This window comes from Melospiza georgiana, chromosome 26, assembly GCF_028018845.1.
Source record: "Melospiza georgiana isolate bMelGeo1 chromosome 26, bMelGeo1.pri, whole genome shotgun sequence".
NCBI classification, from domain to species: Eukaryota; Metazoa; Chordata; class Aves; order Passeriformes; family Passerellidae; genus Melospiza; species Melospiza georgiana.
The window spans coordinates 4,042,588-4,064,300 of NC_080455.1; the positions used below are offsets into that span (position 1 = coordinate 4,042,588).

At 58.6% G+C, this 21,713-nt stretch overlaps 1 protein-coding gene across 1 annotated transcript; it reads right to left on the bottom strand.

Annotated features, from left to right (window-relative positions):
* Positions 1-226: 226 nt before the first annotated feature.
* PIK3R2 (phosphoinositide-3-kinase regulatory subunit 2) lies at positions 227-21,593 on the bottom strand. The gene is made up of 16 exons (XM_058040689.1): positions 21,474-21,593; positions 13,543-14,266; positions 9,071-9,163; positions 8,639-8,701; positions 7,519-7,650; positions 7,128-7,329; positions 6,773-6,858; positions 6,397-6,502; positions 6,212-6,310; positions 5,907-6,087; positions 5,595-5,720; positions 5,210-5,352; positions 4,830-5,006; positions 4,538-4,609; positions 4,171-4,341; positions 227-3,359 (listed from the first exon to the last, which is right to left on the bottom strand). Exons 2-16 carry the CDS (start codon positions 13,880-13,882, stop codon positions 3,167-3,169), a joined length of 2,184 nt encoding a protein of 727 aa, XP_057896672.1. The 5' UTR covers positions 13,883-14,266; positions 21,474-21,593; the 3' UTR covers positions 227-3,166.
* Positions 21,594-21,713: the final 120 nt, after the last annotated feature.

A 21,713-nucleotide genomic window follows, 5' to 3' on the forward strand; every position in this document is an offset into this window, starting at 1 on the left:
TCGCGGTTCCCCCGTTTGTAGCCGCTGTTTCCGGCCCCTTCTCAGCCCTACACAGCCGGTGTGCACAATCCTGGCGCGATGGGTCACATCCTGCACCCAACCCAGTAACTGGGGCACGGCCCCACGGCTCTCCTGCCCCCGCACAACCTCCCACAGCAATCCAGCAGCCTGCTTCATTAACTCTGTTTATTTTGTTTATTTCTTTCCTTTTTTTTTTTTTTTTGGGTTGTTTTTTGTGGGTTTTTTCGAAGTACCGTACAAAAAAAAAAATTCCTCTTACAGTAACAAATACTGGGTTTACATTAGTAAACATCAACAGAAAGAGCAGAGAGCACTACTGCTGGTAACGGACAGCTCGGGGGGGCAGGTTATTCTTTATTGCATATACCTAGAAACTAAAACCTCACGCAGCCACCACGTCCTCTCTGAGCACAAAGCCTCCACTGGCACCTTGGGGGTTACACGGGGGAGCCCCCCCAGAGCAGGGACACGGAGGGACAAGCCCCAAACTGTGTCCTGGGCAGCAGGGACAGCCATGTGGCACCCACGGGATGTGGGCGTGCGGCTCGGCCGGGGGACGCGGGCGTCACAAGCAGCAAAGCACAGCCTCAAAACACGGCCGGGTTCAGAACGAGCCAAAGCAGCAAAAAGGACAAATCACAAGGAGCTTTTAATGCTGGGGGAGCCCAGCCCAGAGAGAGCAGGGGGAAGCTGGGTGAAGCACCGTCAGGGAAAGGCAGCCCTGGGGAAGGGCATCTTCCTCCTCGTCGTACACAGGACGCTGTGAGCAGTGCCCTGTCAAGGACAGGCTGCCAGCAGGCAGGGAAGGAAGGCAGTGCTGCAGGAGGGGTGACTGTGACCCCCGTTGGGCTGTGGCTGGACAGCAGGAAGGGACAGCAGGGGGAGAACAACAGAAATTCAGCCAAAAGGAGAAAAACACATAAAGGATAAAGTGAAGCTGGAATTTCCCTGGGCAGCAAAGCCAGGTGAGCACCAAGCGAGTGTTGACGGGTGACAGCTTCAAGCTGAGACTCTGTTCCAGATGCTCAGCAGGTCCTGCCATGAGCAGGGAGCAATCCCCCAGGCAGGAGTGGCCCCAAGCTCACGTTTAGGGGTGGTGGTGGAACGTGGAGCCCATGGGATGAGGGGCTGAGGATCTCATCTGCCTGCAGCCTGTCCTGGGATCTGGGGATGTGCTGGAAGTGCAGGGACAAGCACAGGACCAGCAGAGCCCCAGGCTGAAAAGGTGTGGAACACTGTCAAAGCTTTGGAGCGTTGGTGCAGCCCCCTGGTCACTCCACAGGCCCCAGGAGAACTCTGGATAGAGCTGTGAGGACTGAGCCTCCCTGCCCCAGGCCCACGTGCCCGCATCTCTCACGTGCCCAAGTCCAAATTATTCCCTTACTCATCCCTGGCAGCTTTTCCCAAGTGATCCCCGAAGCCAAGCACAGCTTTCCTGACCCACTGCCTGCACCTGAGCACCAAACACTGACAAACCAGACCCAAAACCAGGGCCCAGGGCCTGGAGAGAACATGCAGAACACAGAATGGGGCTGTACAGTTGGGCAGAGGAGAGCTGCCACAAGCAACAGGAATGGGATGTTTGCTCCAGCAGCCCCAGCTCCAGAAGGATCTGGGGACAAGCCCAGAGCAAGGCAAAGCAGCAGAGCTGGCCAGGGAGGGAGGGACAGTGCAGGTGGCACATCAAGGACAGGATGCAGGCACAGCATGAGCAGAGCACCCCATGGATCCAGCAGAACCCAAGCTGCAAAGGGAAACAGAAGTGCCAAACTCCACAGCATCCACCTGCCTGTCCCAAGGAGGAGCCCCAGAGAGGGAAGGAGCCACTCTGGGAAATCAAGAGGATCAAGAATGCTCTCCTCCAGCCAGCCAGCTGAGATAACCCAGGAAAGCAAATGCCATCATGGCTTCAACTCTCAGCTCAGCTTTTAAAGCTCTTCCAGACCCACCTGGGCTGCCCTGGGGCCCTCTGAGCTCGGACACAGCGCCCTGCCTGCAGCAGCCAGCTGTGCTGGGCAGCCCTGCCCCGGCCCCATACAGTACCCATGATTTAAGTGCTTTGCATACATAGTTCACCATCATGCAGATACATTTCAGCATGCCCTGGGCCCCACAGATGTGTCCTCCTGCAGCAGAGAGGTCCTTCATTGCAGGTAGGGCTTGTAGTGTGCGTTGGACTGCAGCCCTCTCCTGCTTCAGCTGCAGGGCCCGGGGCTGTGCCAGCCTGGCAGCTGCTGCCCACACTGGGGGTGGCACTGGGGGCTCAGAAAACACCAGCACCAGGGGAGCAGCTGGTCACAAAAAGAACCATATTTACAGAGCTACAGTCAGCTTCAATGGGTTACGTGTGCAGAGTCACCGAGACCGGCCGGAAACAACGAGCTGTGCGTGCCACAGATCCTGCCAGGAAAACACGGGTACCAACACGGGTTTCACAGCTTCGTTGGCACAGCTAAGGTGGGAGATTTGTGGCTAAGCAGATCCTCCCAGCCCAGGCAGCAACACTCCAGAGGTGGTTATGACAAGAGGGAATGGTGGCCAGGTGGGGCACAGCACGGAGCGAAGATCTCAGCCAGGGAGCCCCACTGAGGATGAGGTTTCTCCTTCCTAAATGTGTCTCTGCATGCAAGAGCAGCACCCCTCGTACCAGACACCATCACAGCCTGCGAGGCCACTCAGAGAAGTGAGAGTGAAGGATGCACACACTCAGTGGAGCCTCCTCCTCCTCCTCTGCCTCCTCGGGTGTCCAGGCAGGGAACCCCTCGGTCCCAGCACCGAGGAATCAAGAACCAAAGCTCTACAGTGATGCGCAGCGGGGTGACCTGCCAGCAAGAAGGGGATCTGACCTGCTTGTCAGGGAAGGGGAGGGGGCTGTGCTCACCCCCAGCAATTCAATCACAACTGGATCCCACCTCCTAGAGGCTGGAGGTCACTGCAAATCTACAGCCCAGCCTTTCTGTCCCATCAGCCAACACGGGTTTCAGCTACTGACCAAGAGGGACATCAGAAACGGTCACAGACATCTCAGAGGCTCTGAAGGAGCAGGAGCACAGAGACTCAACTATACAGGGTGCAAGAGTCCAGAGCCAGAAAGCAGCGCCCTGGGGAGAAGCTGAAGGCAGCTGTTGTGTTGTGCATGGGCTGCTCATCTGGCTGGTGGCTGGGAAAGGACCGGGTGAGCCAGCGTGACATTCAGGGAGTCATTGTGCTGCACCAGGGACGTGTGCTTGTAGTGCAAGACCAGGTCCTTGAGGGAGGCGTAGAGGTTGTAGGGTTCAGCAAACCCATAGCCCGTCGCCGTCTTGTAGATCACGCAGTGCTTGGTGTCACCATCCACCCTGCCAGGGAGACACAGGAGCCTGGGTCAGCAGTGGGACAGGGAGCACAAGCAGGGCCACCAAAGCAGTGTAAACACCTGGCCCTGGCTGGAGAAGCCAAGGCAGATGGGAGCTGTCACCTCCAGCATCCAGCAAGGGGAGGGTGGAGCAATGTGGGAACACAACCTGGGCCAGCCCCATCCCATCCCATTGATCCCATCCCATCCCACCTCATCCCATGGATCCCATACCATTCCATGGATCCCATATCATCCCATGGATCCCATCCCATCCCATCCCATCCCATCCCATCCCATCCCATCCCATCCCATCCCATCCCATCCCATCCCATCCCATCCCATCCCATGGATCCCATCTCATCCCCTGGATCCCATCCCATCTAATCCCATGGATCCCATACCATTCCATGGATCCCATCCCATCCCACCCCATGGATCCCATCCCATCCCATCCCAATCCCATACCATGGATCCCATACCATCTCATCCCAGGGATCCCACACCATTCCATGGATCCCATCCCATCCCATGGATCCCATACCATTTTATCTCATGGATCCCATACCATTCCATGGATCCCATCCCATCCCATCTCATGGATCCCATCTCATGGATCCCATCCCATGGATCCCATCCCATGGATCCCATCTCATGGATCCCATCCCATGGATCCCATGGATCCCATCCCATGGATCCCGTCTCATGGATCCCGTCCCATGGATCCCATCCCATCCATCCCATCCCATTCCATGGATCCCATCCCACCCCATGGATCCCAGCCCATCCCACCCCACCCACACATGGATACTCACACCACGGAGCAGGCATAGCACCCCTTCTGGCTGCTCTCACGGATCAGGAAGGTGCCGTCCCGTTTCCCACACAGCATCTCCTCTGCCTGCACACGGTTGATCTTCCCCACGTACCACGTCCTCTCCTCGTGGTGGGGCAGCTCCTCCTCATCATCCATCATGGAGTACTGGCTGTAATCAAGCACAGGCAGGGTCAGATTCCTTAAATTTGAGTGTGTGGCCCCCACATCTCCCCACACTGCTAGCTGCCATCGCCCATCAGGCAGGGAACACATCCTGGGATTTGCCCACAGCATGGGCAGAAACAGCTGAACAGCCTGTGCTCCCACATCCCCCAAACCCAACAGCACACGAGCAGGACACTCACTCCTCTGTCTCGTTCTTGATACCCAGCCACTCGTTGATCTTCTTCTGCCGGGCACCCTTCTGCGTCAGCCACCTGGGGGAGGAGAGCAGAGCTGAGCGCGGCTGCAGCGAGCCCCGGGCGCGGCCATCACCAGAGGGCAGCAGCCGCCGCTGCCGGGGAGCGCCGAGCCCCGAGGCCGCGCTGCGGGAGCGGCTCCAGCCCACAGCGGGCTGCGAGCCGGTCCGACGAGCCGCGGAGCCCCGCGGGAGGCAGGCGGATGGCTCCCGGGAAGCGCCGCAGGGGCACTACGTACACCAGGTACTGGTCCCGCAGCTTGCGCAGCTGCATCAGGTCTGGCTTGAGGCTGTTCATGCGCTTGTCGATCTCCCGGTTCTCCGAGGCTTGTTTCTTCAGGTCCTGCTCCAGCTTCATCTTGCTGTCGTGGATCTCTGTGATGCGGGACTTGAGCTTCTCCGAGTTCATGAGGATCCTGGGAGAGATAAGGGGGGGTGGTTTAGGCTGTGAGCCAGAGTGGGGGAGGCAGAGGAGGCAGCCTGCCAGCTCCAGCCCACAGCATGCTGCTGGAGAGACAAGGAGTCCACGTGCCTCGGCTCTGTGCTGAGCCAGGAGGATCCTTGCAGCCCCTGGGGCCCTTGTGCAGGCAGGGCAGGCCCCCACCACCCCCATGCTCACCGTTGCACCTCCTTCTCGTTGCCCTCCCTCCGGAAGCGCTCGATGTACTCCTTGCTGCACTTCTCCTGTGTCTGACACTGCTCCTCAAAGATCTTGATCGTCTCATTGAAGGCCTCAATTGCCGTCCTCTTCATCTGCAGCTCCTGGGGACAAGGGAGGGAAAAGCTGAGAAACATTTCTGCACATTTGCAGAAATGTTTCACCTTCCCCAAAGCAGCTCTGTCCTTGCTGCAGGCAAAATATCCCCCTCTTCAAAGCCCGTCCTCTGAGGAGTGCCTGTCCATGAGCTGACAAATGAGACAACAGGTGCCCCATCTCTGGTCTCCCCTGTGCACAGCAGGGTGGCTGCCAGCACTCAGGGGGTGACAGAGCAGTGCCCACATACCTGGGATGTACGTGTGTACTCCTCATACAGCAGGTCGTACTCCCAGCTCTTGTCCTGGTACTGCTGGTGATAAACCTTCAGCTGCTCCCCCACAGCTTCCACGCTGTCCTCCTTCACCACCTGGTCCTGCCATAAGCACAGCCTCAGTCAGGATCTACTCCAGCTGGTCCCACAAAACCCCACAACAAAACATTCCAGCACACAGGGAGAGGGATGGGACATTATCATCTCCCAAAGGGACAGGGATGGATGAACAAACGCCCCTGGTTCAGGCTGTGCTTGCCAGCCATGTCCCTGCAGCACAGGCCTCACCTGCTGGTACTTGGAGATGGGGTAGAGCAGCCTGGTGTCCAGCTTGGCGTTGTACTGGGCGAGTGACTCGTGCCTGTAGTGGGTGATGAGCTCCACCACCGAGCCAAAGGTCAGCGGCTCCGAGAAGCCGTACTTGCCTTCCCGATGGAAGATCTTGATCAGCTTGTTATTGCCTCCCTTCCTGTATGCAGGGGAGAGCAGAGGGCACTTAGCACCACCCCAGCCATCTCTAGCATCCCTGGAAGCACAGGGACATGTCCCACAAGCTGCATCCCCGAGGCTCCCAGGGGATCCCAAGGCCCTACCTGAGTGTGAGTGTGTACTCCCCCTGGATCTTGCTGGAGGCATCACGCACCAAGAAGGTCCCATCTGGTGTGTCCCGGAGCTTCTCATTCACCTCCTCCCTGCGAGGAACAGGATGGTCACAGCCTGGGAGGTGGCCCCAAGGCTCAGCTGATGGACAGGGCACCCCAGGTGTGAGCTGCCTTACCTGGAGATGTCCCCCCAGTACCACTCGGCGTCCTGCAAGGGCGCGTTGTTCCCGTTGGCCAGGCTGGCTGCGCTGGGCTTCGGCTTCGGCGGTTTGGGAGGCAGGGCTGTGAGAGGAGGAGGGATGAAACAGGGTGAGCCCAAATCCCAGCTCCTCACTGGCAATCCCTGAGTCCCACTCCCTGGAGTGACTGGCCCAGGAAGGTCCCTTGGCCACCACATTTCCTAGAGCTGCTCCAGGCACATCTCCAGCAGCTGAACACCTTGAGCCGGCCTCCAGGCTATCAAAACGCCCTGAGCAACCCAATCATGGGGGCAGAGAGTCCACACCCACAAATGCCAGTGCCTCAGGCCCCAGGGAAGGGGTATCTCAGTACCTGGAGGCAACTGCTCTGGCTCCAGCTCCTTTGTCTGCAGAAGTGTCTCCAGAAACAGCACGGAGAAGTCAGGGCTCAGCTCCGGGCTGCAGGGAGAGAAGAGACAAGTTAAGAACAGCAGTTGTGGGGTACAACATGGCACTGTTCCCACATCCCCTGGGGTCAGCTGGCTCACCCCAGCTGCCAGACCTGAGGCTGTCAGGGCAGCAAGGGCTCTGTCCCAGCTCTGAGCCCCACCTCTGTGCGCTGCCAGCAGTTCAATCCCACGTGCAGCCCAGCAGGGACTGGACTCCTTGTCCTGGCAGGCCCAGTGGCCGGAGCTGGGAGCACTGCTGGGACCAGGAGCCTGACGTACCTGGCGCCAGGCAGCCGGAGGAGCAGGGGCCCGAAGATCTCTCCCAGGGCCCGAGGGTGGAGGCTGTTGCTCTCGGCCTGCTGCGATACCTTCCCCAGATGCCGGAGCAGGAACTGCAGGGTGAGCGTGTTCTGGAGCGGCACCGCAGGCGACTCCAGGGCCAGCAGCAGCTGCTTCCGGCAATTCTCTGCCTGGGGGATCTCTGGGGACAGAACAAGACACGAGGGAAGAGCTGGGACAGCCGGCACCACTCTCCACGCTCCGGCTGTGTCACAGCACAGGGGCACTGTCAGCACTGGGGGCCGTGTGCCAGGCCCCACAGGGACAGGCTTATTTTAATATCCCACCCCACCCAGGCACCCATTCCCAAGGCAGCCAGGGAGGCCCTTACCCTGCAGGATGCGAAGGATATCTCCGTGCACTGACACTGGCACCACGGGGGAGGGCAGGTCCTGCAGGTAACCTCGCAGTGCCTCGCCCAGGGAGTGCACGTCCAGGGGCTCCAGGTCACCCAGGGTCCAATCTGTCAGGGCACAGATTTCCCATGGGAGGGTGGACACGGCACTGGGCACCCAACTGCCAACACCCATCCCAGAAACCATCACACAGCAGCCAGCTATCATGAGAGCTCATTAGCACCACGAGGGAGCTCAGGCAGCCTTCAGGCAGCTCATGTGACAGAGGATGTGCACCCCATAAATAAGCTAGCTCTGGGAACCCCAGCAGTTCCCCTTGGGAGAGGGCAGAGGTCATTCTGGGTACTCACAACCTTTGCTCTGAACCCCAACACAAGAATTCTGAGCAGGTATAGTTTGGGTGAGAGTTCTGCTCTCTGCTGCAGACTGAGCAGCCACACGCCTCCCTCCAACACAGCATTTTGGGAAGCACAAAAAGCCTGTCCCAAGAGCCCAGCCTGGATTTTGGGAAACACAAAAAGCCTGTCCCAAGAGCTCAGCCTGGATTTTGGGAAGCACAAAAAGCCTGTCCCAAGAGCCCAGCCTGGCAGCACTGTGTGCTTGGGGTTTGCAGGAACGTCTGCGGGAGGGGAGTCGCCAGCGTGGTGCCGGATGAGGCCCCAGCCCAGCCGAGAGGCAGACAGCTCCCAGGGCTCCCTGGGAGCACAGACATCAGCTCCAGCCACCAAACTGAGCTCAAAGATCCTCCCCTGCTTATTAGTGCCATGACAGAGCCAGAGAAACCTCCACCAGCCCATCAGGAGAGCACCCCAAAGACAGCAGGGGACAAACACAGGGGTTCTGCTGTTTGCCTGCGAGTCTCTGAGCCAGCCCCCCACAGATGGAGCCAGGGATCCCCCCTGTCCCATCCCTTCCACGCAGGACAAGGCCGTGCTGGGATGGGGCCAGCCCAGCCCCAGAGGCAGCGTGCTGGGAGTCAGGAACTGCCGGGGACAGGCGAGCCTGGCCTGGATTGCATTACTGCTGGCACTGTCACATCCACTAATCTCCTCCATCTGAGCCGATTCGCCTCCACCGCGCCGAGCTGGTTCTTACCGGTTCTCAGCGCCTGCCTCAGTTCGGAGCCAGATGTCCTGTACAACATCTCGCTGTCCAACCCTGCGGAAGGGGGGACACTGCTGTCAGCTCCAGCTCAGGCACTGTTTCGGTGCCAGCTGGGCCGTGGTTGTGGCATGGCCAGGCCTGGATGGTGTCCAAGCCAACCCCCTGCTGCAGCCCCCTTGGCCCCCAGGACACCCGGTTCAGTGGCCCCATTTCTCCACCATGTCACAGATCCAGGCTGGGATCTGGGAAACACTTCCCAAACCCCAGCACCCACCCAGTGCGTGTAGGTGTTCAACCCAAACACCCTCATGGGCCTCAGCAGCTCAGCCCAGGGAGGAAGATGAGAGCAGCTGTGTCCTGTGTGTCCCACAGAGCTCAGGTTTCATTGTGGGGTTTTGGGGTGTATCAGCATCACCCCCTTACCTTTCTTCTCAATAGCTTCCACCAGCTTCACCAGGAGCGGCGGAGCAATCTCGGGAGGGCTGAACTGCTCCTGCAAGTCCGGGAGAGGAGACCCTGGGGGGAGAGGGAGGGAGAGAAGGGCTCAGCACCAGCTCAGCCCTCAGCAGCAGAGCTGGGTCAGGGCACAACCCAGGCAACTCCCAACAGGAGCAAGGAAAGCCGTGGCCCCTGCTGTGAGGCTGTGGCCCAGGCAAACACAGCACGCAGCCTGCAAGCAACCTGCCCAGGAGCCAGCACTTGTTGAGCTCCAGCCCTGACTGGGTGTGCACAGGGAGATATCTGCTGCTCTGTGCTGAGGCCTGGAGACAGAGCCCACCCCCCTGGGGACCTGTACCCCCCCGGGCAGGCAGCACAGGGGTTACCAGGGCTCCTGGAGCTCAGGGCTGGGTCCCTGCCCAGCACAGGGGCTGCGTAGGGCTGGCAGGGGAGCGGGGCCAGGGAGCTCGCTCTGCTCGTCGTGGTGAGCTGTGATTAATCCAGCGATTCAGACAGAACGCCGTGTCAGCAAATTCCTGCCCTTGATTGCTCGTTTAACATGGAAACCGGCCCTGTGCCTCCCCCTCCCCGTGAGCCCACAGCCTCTGTGCAAGCTGCTACAGGGCACAGCCAGCCCGTGGCACGGGACCAGCATCCCCCCATTCCTGGGGGATCTGCAGCCCCGTGTCAGGTGGTGTTTCACTGCCACTTCCAGAAAATCTTGAGGTTCTGGCTGCAGGCACCCCCTCCCCTGTGCATGCCGGGGCAGGAGCACGCAGGCCTGGCTGAGGAGCTGCCAGCAGGAGGTTTGCTGAGGGATGAGCGGTGCCAGGCTCCATCCCCTTCCAAAGCAGCACCAGCCCGAGCAGGAGCTTCCTCCAGGCTGGTCCAGAGCACCTGGCAGACCCTGGGGAGCCCGCAGTGGGTGAGGACACCCAGCACACTCCACTGTGCAGAGGCAGAGCCAAGAGGCTGCTCCCCGTTGCGAAACAGCTCCGTTGTCATGGATCTGACCCGAGCTCGCCTGGTGTGGTCTCACCACAAGGCGCAGCAAGCTGGAACTGAGCACCCAGCTCAGCCTCCTGCACCCAGGGCCTCGAGGGGAGACACAACAGCCAGGGGAAGGGAAGGGAAGGGAAGGGAAGGGAAGGGAAGGGAAGGGAAGGGAAGGGAAGGGAAGGGAAGGGAAGGGAAGGGAAGGGAAGGGAAGGGAAGGGAAGGGAAGGGAAGGGAAGGGAAGGGAAGGGAAGGGAAGGGAAGGGAAGGGAAGGGAAGGGAAGGGAAGGGAAGGGAAGGGAAGGGAAGGGAAGGGAAGGGAAGGGAAGGGAAGGGAAGGGAAGGGAAGGGAAGGGAAGGGAAGGGAAGGGAAGGAAAGGAAAGGAAAGGAAAGGAAAGGAAAGGAAAGGAAAGGAAAGGAAAGGAAAGGAAAGGAAAGGAAAGGAAAGGAAAGGAAAGGAAAGGAAAGGAAAGGAAAGGAAAGGAAAGGAAAGGAAAGGAAAGGAAAGGAAAGGGATCAGGCACCCAGCAGCTCTGCAAAGGCCTGTGCTGCTGGAAGGGGGGACAATCCCACAATGGAGCGAGCTCCTGGGCACGGTGTTGGTGCGGGGAAGCTGCAGGCAAACTTCCAGGCTGGCAGCTCCCTGCCTGACCCTTGGGAAGAACTGAAAGGAGAGTAAATACTGGTGCTGCCCACGTGGCCCGGCCGGGAATGTGCTGCTTCAGCAGGCAGCAGCTTGTCTTTTTTTGTCAGGCACAGAGCGGGGAGCCAGCAGCAACTCCTGAGCCTGCCGGGCCTCCGGGCTGGGCTGCCGTGGTGAACAAGGCTGCTCACAGCACGGCCCGGGCAGCTGCGGAAATATTCCCGAGCCGCATTTTCCGCTCGTGTTCTCTGCGGAAGGCAAACACCAGCAGCTCGTAAATCCAGCGGCACAACGCTGCTCCCGGGACAGCTGTGGGGCTGGCCCTGCTCCACGAGGGACACTGAGGGGCTCAGGGGTCCCTGCCAGCCAGGGCAGGAGCTGAGAAGCAAGGAAGGAGCTGCCAGGAGATGGTTCTGCACCTCCTAAAGTGCACACCGTGAAGAAATAACACAGGCTTGGCTCAAATACGGTTTTTCCATTGCAAAAATGTGTCTCTCCAGCAGAATGCAGAAATAAAGTATCACAGAATATCCTGAGCTGGAAGGGAACCACAAGGATCTTCAAGTCCAGCTCTTAAGTGAATGGCTCATAGAGGGATCAAACCAGCAGGCTCTGGGTGTTTGAACTGCCTCCCTGCAGGCCCTGCCTATGTCCTGAGTGGAGGTTGGCTTTGGGGATGGCCCCACAGGGGACAGGGACAAGGCAAAACTCAGTGGAGCAGGGGGAGGAACCATGGGGATCCTGGCTAGTTGCAGAACAGAGGGGGAGAAGGATCTTGGAGATGTAAGAGTGGGACAAAGCTGGTCTCACGTACCCTGGTACCCCACCCTCCATTCCTGGGCACGATGCAGAGAGGTTGGCTTTTGCTCTCCTTCCCAAATTTGTCTTCGCTGTGCTTCAGGAACTTTGGCACACACCTTGTTTCACCTCCCACAGACCCCACCAGCAGCTTTGACCACTCAGACCAAGCCCCCTTGAGAAGAGGGGAGAGAGGAGAAGGGCAGAAATCCAACCCTCGAGGGAGCACCACGCAGGCAAGGGCAGCACAGGCAGCACAGAGCACATCCCAGCAGCACAGAGCACATCCCAGCAGCACAGAGCAGCAGCACAGAGCACATCCCAGGCTCCTGAGAGGAGCAGCTTTCTTGGAAAGGCAGGTTGCAAGCGGGATGACTCAGGTCAGGCTCTCCTGCCAAGCCAAACGCAGCAGGGCCCGGCCGCATTCCCACCCTGCGGAGATGTTTCCTGGGGCCGCCCCTCCGGCTCCGGGAGCGGGAGGCAGCTGCAGGGAGCTGCACCAGCCCCACAAGCCTGCTTTCGTAAGACCCCAGAGGTGTTTTCACACAGCCAGAAGCATCTGCTGGGGTAGCCGTGGCTCCCAGGCACAGAGGGACGGGGAGGATGCAGCACTGCCAGCTGGGAGCGTTCCCTGGCACTCTCCAGCTCCTGCTGCTGACCCCGCTCCTCCCATGGACACCAGCACGAGATCTGTCAGGCATGGGAAGGCCAAGTGAGGCTGTCACCCCCCAGAGGATCACAAAATGGTTTGGACTATAAGGGACCTTAAAAGATCACCCATTAAAACCCCCCTGCCTTGTGCAGAGACATCCTCCACTAGATCAGGTTGCTCCAAGCCCCATCCAGCTTGACCTGGAACACTTCCAGGGATGGGGCAGCCACAGCTGCTCTGGGAAACCTGTGCCAGGGCCTCACCACCCTCACAGTCAGGAATGTCTTCATAACATCTAATCTAAATCTCTCCCTCTTTTAATTTAAAACTTCCCCCTTGTCCTATCACTATCTGTCTGTATAAGAAGCCTCTCTCCCTCTTTTACATAAGCACTGGAAGGCCACAGTAAGGTCTCCTAGAGCCTTTTCTTCTCCAGGTGAACACCCCCAGCTCTCCCAGCCTGGCTCCAGCCCTAGGAGCATTTCTGTGGCCTCCCCTGGACTCACTCTAACAGGCTCACATTTTTCTTGCCTTGTCCAGACCCAGACTCAGCACTGCAGGTGGGGGTCTCACAAAGGAAGAGTAGAAGGGGGAAACCCTGGGGGCTGCTGAGCCCTGGCCACGGGGTTTGTGTGCCTGGGAGCCAAACAAACAGGCTGAGAGCAGGCAGCTGCCACAGCTCCACAGGCAGGGCTGAGGCACGTTGGCTCTCCCAGGCCGGGTCTGTGCCAAGGCCAGGCAGGCTGGAGGCAGCTGCAGGTGCAGGACAGCCCATGCCCAGCCCCAGGGTGGCTGCCTGGCCCCAGCGAGGGCTCTGCGACCCGCGGGGTGGGCAGGCTGCCAGGCAGACAAGCAATTAGCTCCAGTTCTCAGAAGAACTCTTTTAGACCCTGACTTTTCTCCTCTTGCCCAGAGACAAGTAATTGTGTCTCTCAGCAGGGCTGAGCAGCTCTTGGCAGGGAGCACTGCCCCAGGCGCTGCAGGGGCGGGGAGGTGCTGGTTGGGAGAGGTCAGGACTTATCCTGAAGGGAGGGAGCCTGGCAAAACTCAGTGGAGCAGGGAGAGGGACCGTGGGGATCCTGGCTGGTTGCAGAACAGAGGGGGAGAAGGATCTTGGAGATGTAAGAGTGGGACAAAGCTCACCCCAGGAAGCTCTGCTGAGCAGATTGACAAGCTGGAGGAACAAAGTGCTTTCCTCTGGGCCAGCACTGAGAGAGGCTGGCTTTTGGTTGTGACTCAACTGTACTGCTGCTAGTGGGGCAACCCAGTGCTGCTGAGCTGAGGGTTTCACTGCTGTCCTATGAAGCCAGTCACACAGCAAGACTGTGGAGGTGCCCCGGAGCAACAGGGCACACAGCAGGGCTTACCTTGCTCCAGAGCCTCGGGCAGACGGCCACCAGTGGCCCCGGGTGTGGCAGGCAGGGGTCTCTGCACACGGGGCCGGTGTGAGGGGACAGCGATTTTCACCGGCCCCACGTACTCCACGTAGGTGCCAGGGAAGTCCCCCTTCTGCTTGGTGCGCTCGTTGACGCCCAGGATCCACCCGATCTGATTGGGGGTCTGCTCATCTCCATCCTTGAAGCCCAAGGCTTGCAGGGCCCCCTTGCTCACGACCAGGATGTCCCCGGGCAGCAGGTCAATGTCCTCCTCGCGCTCCTTGCGGTAGGGGTAGAGCGCGCGGTACTGGAAGCCGTCGGTGCTGCCCATCCTCTCTGCCGGGGGAGAAGGGCTCTGAAGGGCGAGGCAGCACGTTCCAGGTGGGAGAGGAGAGCCCTCAGAGGCAGCTCTGCCCCATCAGCACTCTGAACTGTCTCTGTGTGAAGCAGCACCCCAGGAGCCTGGTGTGGGTGCCCAGGAGCGCTTAGGTGCAGCCCCTTTTCCTCAGCTTGAAACCACGATTCAGCCAAATTATGGAGCAAAGGGAGAAGGAGACGAACATAATCCAGCACTGGTGAGCGGGCATGCAGCAAAGAAACCCGAGATCAGGGTCTGTTTCACCAAAAAAACCAGTCTCTTGGAGTCTGGGGAGGAAAAGCACAGTAGGCTCCCAGCCTGGAACAGCGTGGCACGCTACGTTCCCCTTCCCAGTGCCTGCAAAGAGAAGAAGAATTGTCACTGCACAGCCAGGCACCCCACGCCCTCCTGACACGCCAACATTCAAACCAGGGGTTCACCTGAGAGAGGCAGGACTCGTTTCTCTCCTACCTAGCAGAGCCCTGGATCCAAGCAGGGCATGCTAATCCCGATTTACACTCCCAAAAGCAAGAGAGGAGCCAGGGGCTGCGGGCAGGAACGCTGCCTCCTCTCTGCTACAGCCAGGCACCAGCTCTGCATCTTAAAGAGGTTCACCCCTGCTTCTTCAGCTTACCCTCCTCGCAGCACTTATGCAAACAAGGAGACAACAAGTGGGACAAAACAGCCTTTATGCAGGATAACTTTTGCATACAGAAAAGGGTGACCCTGCACCCACCAGCTGCAGGCCCTGAATGGGAGCAGAACAAACAGATTTAACCTTCCCTTGTTAAATCGATTAAATTCCACTGTTCACCTTTACATCTTGCCATGCAATCCCCCACAAAGGCATCTTCTGAAGGGAGCTGCCCACAAATGTAGGTTAACCACGCTTTCAGCAAAAGGCTTTTGAGATGCGCTGCCATTCCCACAGAACAGCACTTCAAAGCTTTGCTCTGAGCAAAAAGTCAATTTTTGAACTTTTCAAAAGCAGCAGCAGCATCAAGTGCAGGCACAGGTTCTCTTTGCAGAGATGGAGGCAAAAGGAGTTAAAATAATCTTTAGATGCCTTCAAGTCTACTTAGAGCTCCTAACTGCCTTTCAGCTATTCAGAGAGAAATTGAATATGCTGCCTGCCCTGCCCAGAAATCCACCAAAAAGAATAAACCTGGGTTATAACATGTTGCTGAAGAGATGTACGAGCCGGGACATTCCCACCAGCCAGGCACGTCCTCTTTTCCCATCCCCTCCTGGCTGCACAGGCCAGTTTTCCACTTCCCTCAGGCAAATCCCAGAGTTCTGCTTCCCGCAGAAATGGCGTGCGGCCGAGGACCGGACCTGCAAGGCACCGGGGCAGCCAGAACCCAGCCTTCCCAGGGACACCCTGGGCCTGCTCAAATGCTGCTAAAATCCTGTTAAAGACTGGAGCTGTTTTGGCTCAGAAAACATCAAACCCAGCTCAAACTCTTGAGCCTCATCTGAAAACTATTAGCGAGCAGGAAGGTGCTTCTCAGGGCTGTGGGAGCCTGGGCAGAGGGAGGTGAGGAGGCAAAGGGAGCCAGGACACCCTTCCCAGAGGGGTCATGAACAACCAAGCATGGCACAAAGCCAGGGCTGCTCTGACTGCTGGTTGGACTCTGTGACAGGCACCAACGGTGGTGATCTGCAGGATTTCAAAATAACCCTTCCGGGCCAGTTATACTTTACAGTTCATATCAGCTACAAATCCCTTTTCCTCCTGCACGTGGTATATCACCCCTGCACGTGTCACCACATCTGCACGTGCTGCCACAAAGTCTGGGATCGGGGGTGAGTCCCCCGAGAGAGGAGCCAGCCCCACCTCTCACAGCCAGGCTCTCCAGCTCGGCACCAGGGCTCCTTCCCTTGACAAGGACAAAAGGCACAAAGAGGCCATGGCACAGGAAACCTGTGCAGCAGCCAGAGCCCGCACCGCCTGCCTGAGCTCGGGCAGGCGTCCCAGCCGGGCTGTCTTTGCCATGAATGAACAGGCACTGCCCGCGGGGAGGTGAGGCACTTGCGGCCAGAGGCGGGTGGGGAACAGGATTGAGCCTGATCCAACTTGCTGGAGAGCTTCTCCAGAGCTCCAGGAGCAACACCAGACTGTAGAATTCATGGAGAGAACCTACAGAGGTTTCTGGTGTTCACGGGGGAAGCAGCACAGCCCAGCATGGCCGCTGTGAAAGCTCCCATCGTGCTGGGATAGTGGCTGCAAGGAACTCGCAGCAGAGCCTGCATTTCCCCAATCCAACCAGCCCTAGCCAGGAAAATATTACTTCATAATCCAGAGCATAAAGAGAGATTTATGACCAGGCTGACTGGCTGCCCCTCTGAGTGCTGCCTGTCAGGGTCCCCCAGAGCGGAGTCGCCGTGCCGGGGGCACTGTCTGGATGCCAAGGGCCTGAGTGGCCGCTGGGCACGGCGTGGGCAGCTCCAGCTCCTCCCGGACCCCAGAGTGGCTCCTCTCAGAGAGGACAGACTCCAGAGAGCACCCAGAGGCAGCAAGGGTCGAGGCTCCCCCACAGGCTCCCCCCAGCTTCCACCCGCGGATCCCAGCCCCGACTGCAGGCGTCTCCGACAAGCCGGTGCAGCTGAAGAGGCTGGAAGGACAAAACGCTCAGGCCTGGCAAACTCGTTCAGTAGCTTTTAAAAGCAGATCTGCGTGGAGGGCTGGGAAGAGGAGAGTGACTCTGGAGCACCGAGTGTCTCCAAAGAGCAGGTCCCACAGCTTCTTCCAACTGACTCCTTCACAGCCTTCTTCCCTGGGGTGGGAATGCAGGCACAGCTCTGTGCCACCATGCTCTCCACGTCCCAGCAGGTCACTGGGCACATGAAAAAATCCAGACAACTCAGAGCCAGGCTATTCCTGGAGAAGCCTCACCTGCTTTCCTCACACTCAGCCCAGGTGGGCACTGAGTGCTCATGAACATGAGTGAGGAGCCCTCCATGAGACCCAAATCCTCATGGCTAGTGCCAGGACCGTCTTCTCCGGGGCAACAGCTGTCCTCTGTCCTGCAGAGGCTTCCCTGGCTGAGCTGCACCCTTGGAGAGCAGCTGGCAGAGGTCTGGGGATTGGGAACACACACTTCCCAAGCCCTGGAACAGCTCTTTGGAGGGAAGGCAGTGCTGAGAGGCCGGGACACGCATGAGCCTGTCGGCTGGAAGCGCACCTCGGAGCAGGAGAGAGCAGCACCTCGCCAAAAGATTTCTGCTGGGCCCAGCTCCAGCTCTGCTCAGCTCTCAGAGAGGAACCTCGTGTGTCTGTGCTGGCGAGCACTTGCTTAGGCTGCTCTGAAAATCCCATGCATCAGACAGCTAAATACCTTTGGTAAATCTATCTCAGTGCCCAGAAACAATCCCTCGATTCATTAACTGCTGTCAATACTTTCTTTGTTTAATACATCGGTTTGAAACAAAAAACACATTACAAGTCTTTTTGTCTGTGCCCAGCACATAAATAAAAGCATCTTAACATTTTAAATGTGGTTCCTGTGCTTTTTAACCCAGTTCCAAATGAAGTTCAAAGTGCAGCTTGACTTGAAGCAAGACTGAGTTACTTTCCTTGCAGAGAGAGGAAAGAATGCATAAAAACATTTAAAAGAAGAATATGCTCACACCAGTATACACAGCTCCAACCTTTCCAAGTTACATCAGATCCTCAGTGAGCAAAACAGACACCATATCGAGTTTGAACTGCAAGCTACAGACAAAAAAGAACAACCTTTTCCTTTAATAAAAAGAGAAAACAGAACAATGCAACGATGGATGGGAATAAAAATGGACAGGGAATTGCCTGCCACGGTGACATCTGCTGCTGCATCACATCCTTCTGACCCACGCAGCCAGGGCAGCTCTGATGGCCTCAGCTCCTGGAGCTGGCAATGGCAAGCACACCATGGGTCATCCTGTGCCCACCGAGTGGCAGAGAGGGCAACAGCTCAGCGACCCCTGATGTATAACCAGGACAAACAGCACAGCAAACCCCTGAGCTCCCAGGCAGGAACAACGACTGGAGAAAGGTCTGGCGAGGCTGGAGCCGTGAGGCAGGCCGTGCTAGAGGCAGCAGTGCCACGAGGAGCTGTGGGGGAAGGAGCTGGGAGAGCCTGCAGGGAGCTGGGGCGGGCGGGAAGCGGAGCTGGACGCGCTCCAGCAGCTGCCCCTGGGGACGCGGCCAGCGGAGCGGGGAGAGCCGAGCCCGGGCTGGCCACGGCGCTGCCAAGCCAGCTGGTATTTCCTTCCAAACAGGGAAAAGCTGCAGGGGAGGAGGGGAGCTATGCCTGAGCCGTGCCCCAGCCAGGCATGGGACAGCCAAGGCAGTTTTCACCTCTTCTTTTCACCAAAAATGCTTCCCCAGCCAGCCAGCAGCAGCTCCTGCCCACAACCACAAGCCAACCTCTGCCAGGGACACTGAGCATCTCCTGCTCACGCCTGAGTCTCATTAAATATCTTGCTTTATTCACCAAAGCCCGAGGAAGTGAAGGAATATCTGAAATATTTCACTGAAAAGGTCAATGTCATGATTAGCAGGGATTCAAGGAGTTGAATAAAACAAGATGACCAACACCATCCTCACTTTTGGGAGACCACTGGAGGTTCCAGAGACCTCCTGCTCAAAGGCTGGACAGCATGAGAGCACCTCAGTCTGCACACCTACTCCAAGACTTCTCACACTGTCCAGAGACACTGAACTTCCTTGCTCCAGCTGAAGCTTGTTCTTTCTTAACCACCTCACAAAAATTCTTCTCCTGCCTACAAGACATTTTTATGTGGCCAGAGACTTTTATTTGCTGGCAGTGGGCAGAGAAGGACCCAGCACCCATCACCAGCCCCAGCACCTCACTCCAAGCTGCTTTTACACCATCCCCCACGCAGCAAGAACACACTAATTCCATTTTAGGAGCATTCATGGAGCTGGCTTTAGGGATATAGAAACCCAGGAGCTGGATTTTGGCAAAAAAATTACAGTTCTAAAAAAAACCTGAGTACATGAAAAAAAAAAAAATCCAACTGCTCTTGTTAACTTATCTGCTTAAAATCACATTCCCCAGGGTATTTGGAATTTATATGATTTATTAGCAGCTCTGCACAGCTCAGCAATCACATGAAGTAACCGACGAGGTAAGAAGCACCCAAGTTAATAGAGCAGCATGATTTGGATATTGGTGAGAGAGCCAAGACCTTCCAACTTGAAGGAAGAAGAAGAAATCCACCATCCCTTCCTCTGTCTGCTTTTCATCTTCCATTACCCAGCTACTTTAGCTCCGAGCTGCGGCTCCAGAGATTCCCAGAGGAATTAAAAGAGCCCTCGATATTATAAATACTCTTTTTCATTGTAAACACACCCCGGCACTCAGAGCTCTGACACGGCTCCAAACTGGCTCCGCAAACCACTCTGCTGCTCGCCACATTCCAGCTGAGCCGCGCTCTCCCTTCCAGCCCAGCGCCTTTGTCCAAGCCAGACCCAACTGCAGGCACAGAGGATTTTCCTGTGTGCCTAAAACCTTGTTCCAGCGAGCTGGGAATGCTGGGGTTTGGGGCAGAAATCAGCTTGAGGAGGAACGAGGCCGTGCCACGAAGCTGGAAGCGCGAGCTGCCCACGTCAAAGAGAGCCACCAAAGAAACCAAACCATGCCCTGGACTTTCCCACAGGGTGGAAGGCTAGAGCAGAGCCCAGCGCAGCCTCGGGGACACAGCAGCCCGTGGCATGTCGGGGAAGGGTGGGGGAATGGCCAGGAAAGCAGTGATTTAGGCTATATTTACTCAGCTGTCTCCATTCTCTGCTCTCACAGAGAAAGTCACAGGGCCAGTTCCCCAGCGGCTCCAAGAGCTGCTTGGGAAATCAAAGCTGCATTAATGGGAGGAGAGGCAGCCTCGGCTCCATTGAAAGGCAGCGCTGGGGCTGCTCCAGCTCCTCACAGCTCACTTTTCTCCACAGTTTTACCCCCTGGTTTTATCCCCTCATTGATCACAGACCCCCCAGTTCAGGAGGCACAAGACCTTGAGGAGCCTTCCTCCTCAAGGGGCTGAGAAACATCCCCAGGAAGGGAAGAAATGCAATGGCCAACCTCCCTGGGAAGCACTGGGGGGGCTCATGCCAGAGCCAGGGCTTGGGGATGCCCTGCAAAGCCACCCTTGGGCTGAACCTGGCACATCCCTGGGCCACCAGCTCCAGCCTGGGAACTGCTGGGTGTGAACTGCCCCAGGGCAGGGGGAACAGAGCTGGGACCCCCAGGACCCTCAGTGATGGGGGGTCCCTGCACTGTCACCAGTGTGGGGACAGTGGCACAGGGAGGGGATCTGTGATGGCTGCAGACAACCAGGAGGGATCTGGGCCCCAGCAATGGAGGGGACAGGGACAGCTCATGGGGAAATGGGGGGGACAGGGACAGCTCGGGGGGAAATGGGGGGACAGGGACAGCTCGGGGGGAAATGGGGGGGACAGCGGGTACAGCCCTGGCAATGGGGGGGACAGGGACAGCTCGGGGGGAAATGGGGGGGACAGGGGGTACAGCCCTGGCAATGGGGGGGAACAGGGACAGCTCAGGGGGAAATGGGGGGTACAGTCCCAGCAATGGAGGGGACAGGGACAGCTCGGGGGGAAATAGGGGGGGTACAGTCCCGGCGATGGGGGGGACAGGGACAGCTCAGGGGGAAATAGGGGGGTACAGTCCCGACAATGGGGGGGACAGAGACAGCTCAGGGGGAAAAAGGGGGGGTACAGTCTGGACAATGGGGGGGACAGGGACAGCTCGGGGGTGGGGGGGGGGAGGATCGGGGGCACAGCCCCGGCAATGGAGGGGATAGAGACAGCTCGGAGGGGGATTGGGGGGCATAGCCCCAGAAATGGGGGGACAGGGACAGCTCGGGGGGGGGGTTCAGGGAGTACAGCCCCGGCAATGGGAGGACACAGAGACAGCCCTGGAGCGGACCGGGGGGCATATCCTCGACAATGGGGGGACAGGGACAGCTCAGGGGGGGTCAGGGGTACAGCCCCGGCAGCGAGGGGGACAGGGACAGCTCGGGGGGAAATGGGGGGGTGCAGTCCCGACAATGGGGGGGACAGGGACAGCTCGGGGGAAATGGGGGGGTGCAGTCCCGACAATGGGGGGGACAGGGACAGCACGGGGTGGGGGAGATAGGGGGCCACAGCCCCGGCAATGGGAGGACACAGAGACAGCCCTGCGGCGGACCGGGGGGCATATCCTCGACAATGGGGGGACAGGGACGGATCAGGAGGGATCGGGGATCCAGCCCCGTCAATGGGAGGACACAGGATCAGCCCTAGGGGGAACCGCGGGGCACAGCCCCGGCATCACGGCGAAGCCACACGGCAGTGGCAGTGTCCTGGCAGCGGGACACCCTGCGCCGGCAGCTCCCGAAGGGTCCGGGGACATCCTCGAGGCTGCCCCTTGAGGGACAGAGCCAAGCCCCGGGGCGCCTCACGATCAGGGGGTCCCGACGCCCACCCTGGGCCTGGTTCCGATCCGGGCCCGCTGTCCCCGATCCCGATGCCCCGATCCCGATCCCGCCGCTCCCGGCCCCGCTGCACCTCTCCGCTGGCCCCATCCGCCGCCGCTCGCCTCCAGCCCGCTGCTGCCTCCGGCCCGGCGGAGCCTTGGACAGGCCCGAGCGCCGCCGGAACGGCCCGAACCCGCCCCGGAAACAGCCGACAGCCGACGAGAGAGAACGGAACTGCCCGAATCTATCCCGGAAATAACCGAGAGCAGACGACAGAGGACGGAGCTGACCGAAGGCTCCGGCCCCGCCCCTCCCCTGGCCCGATCGCTAT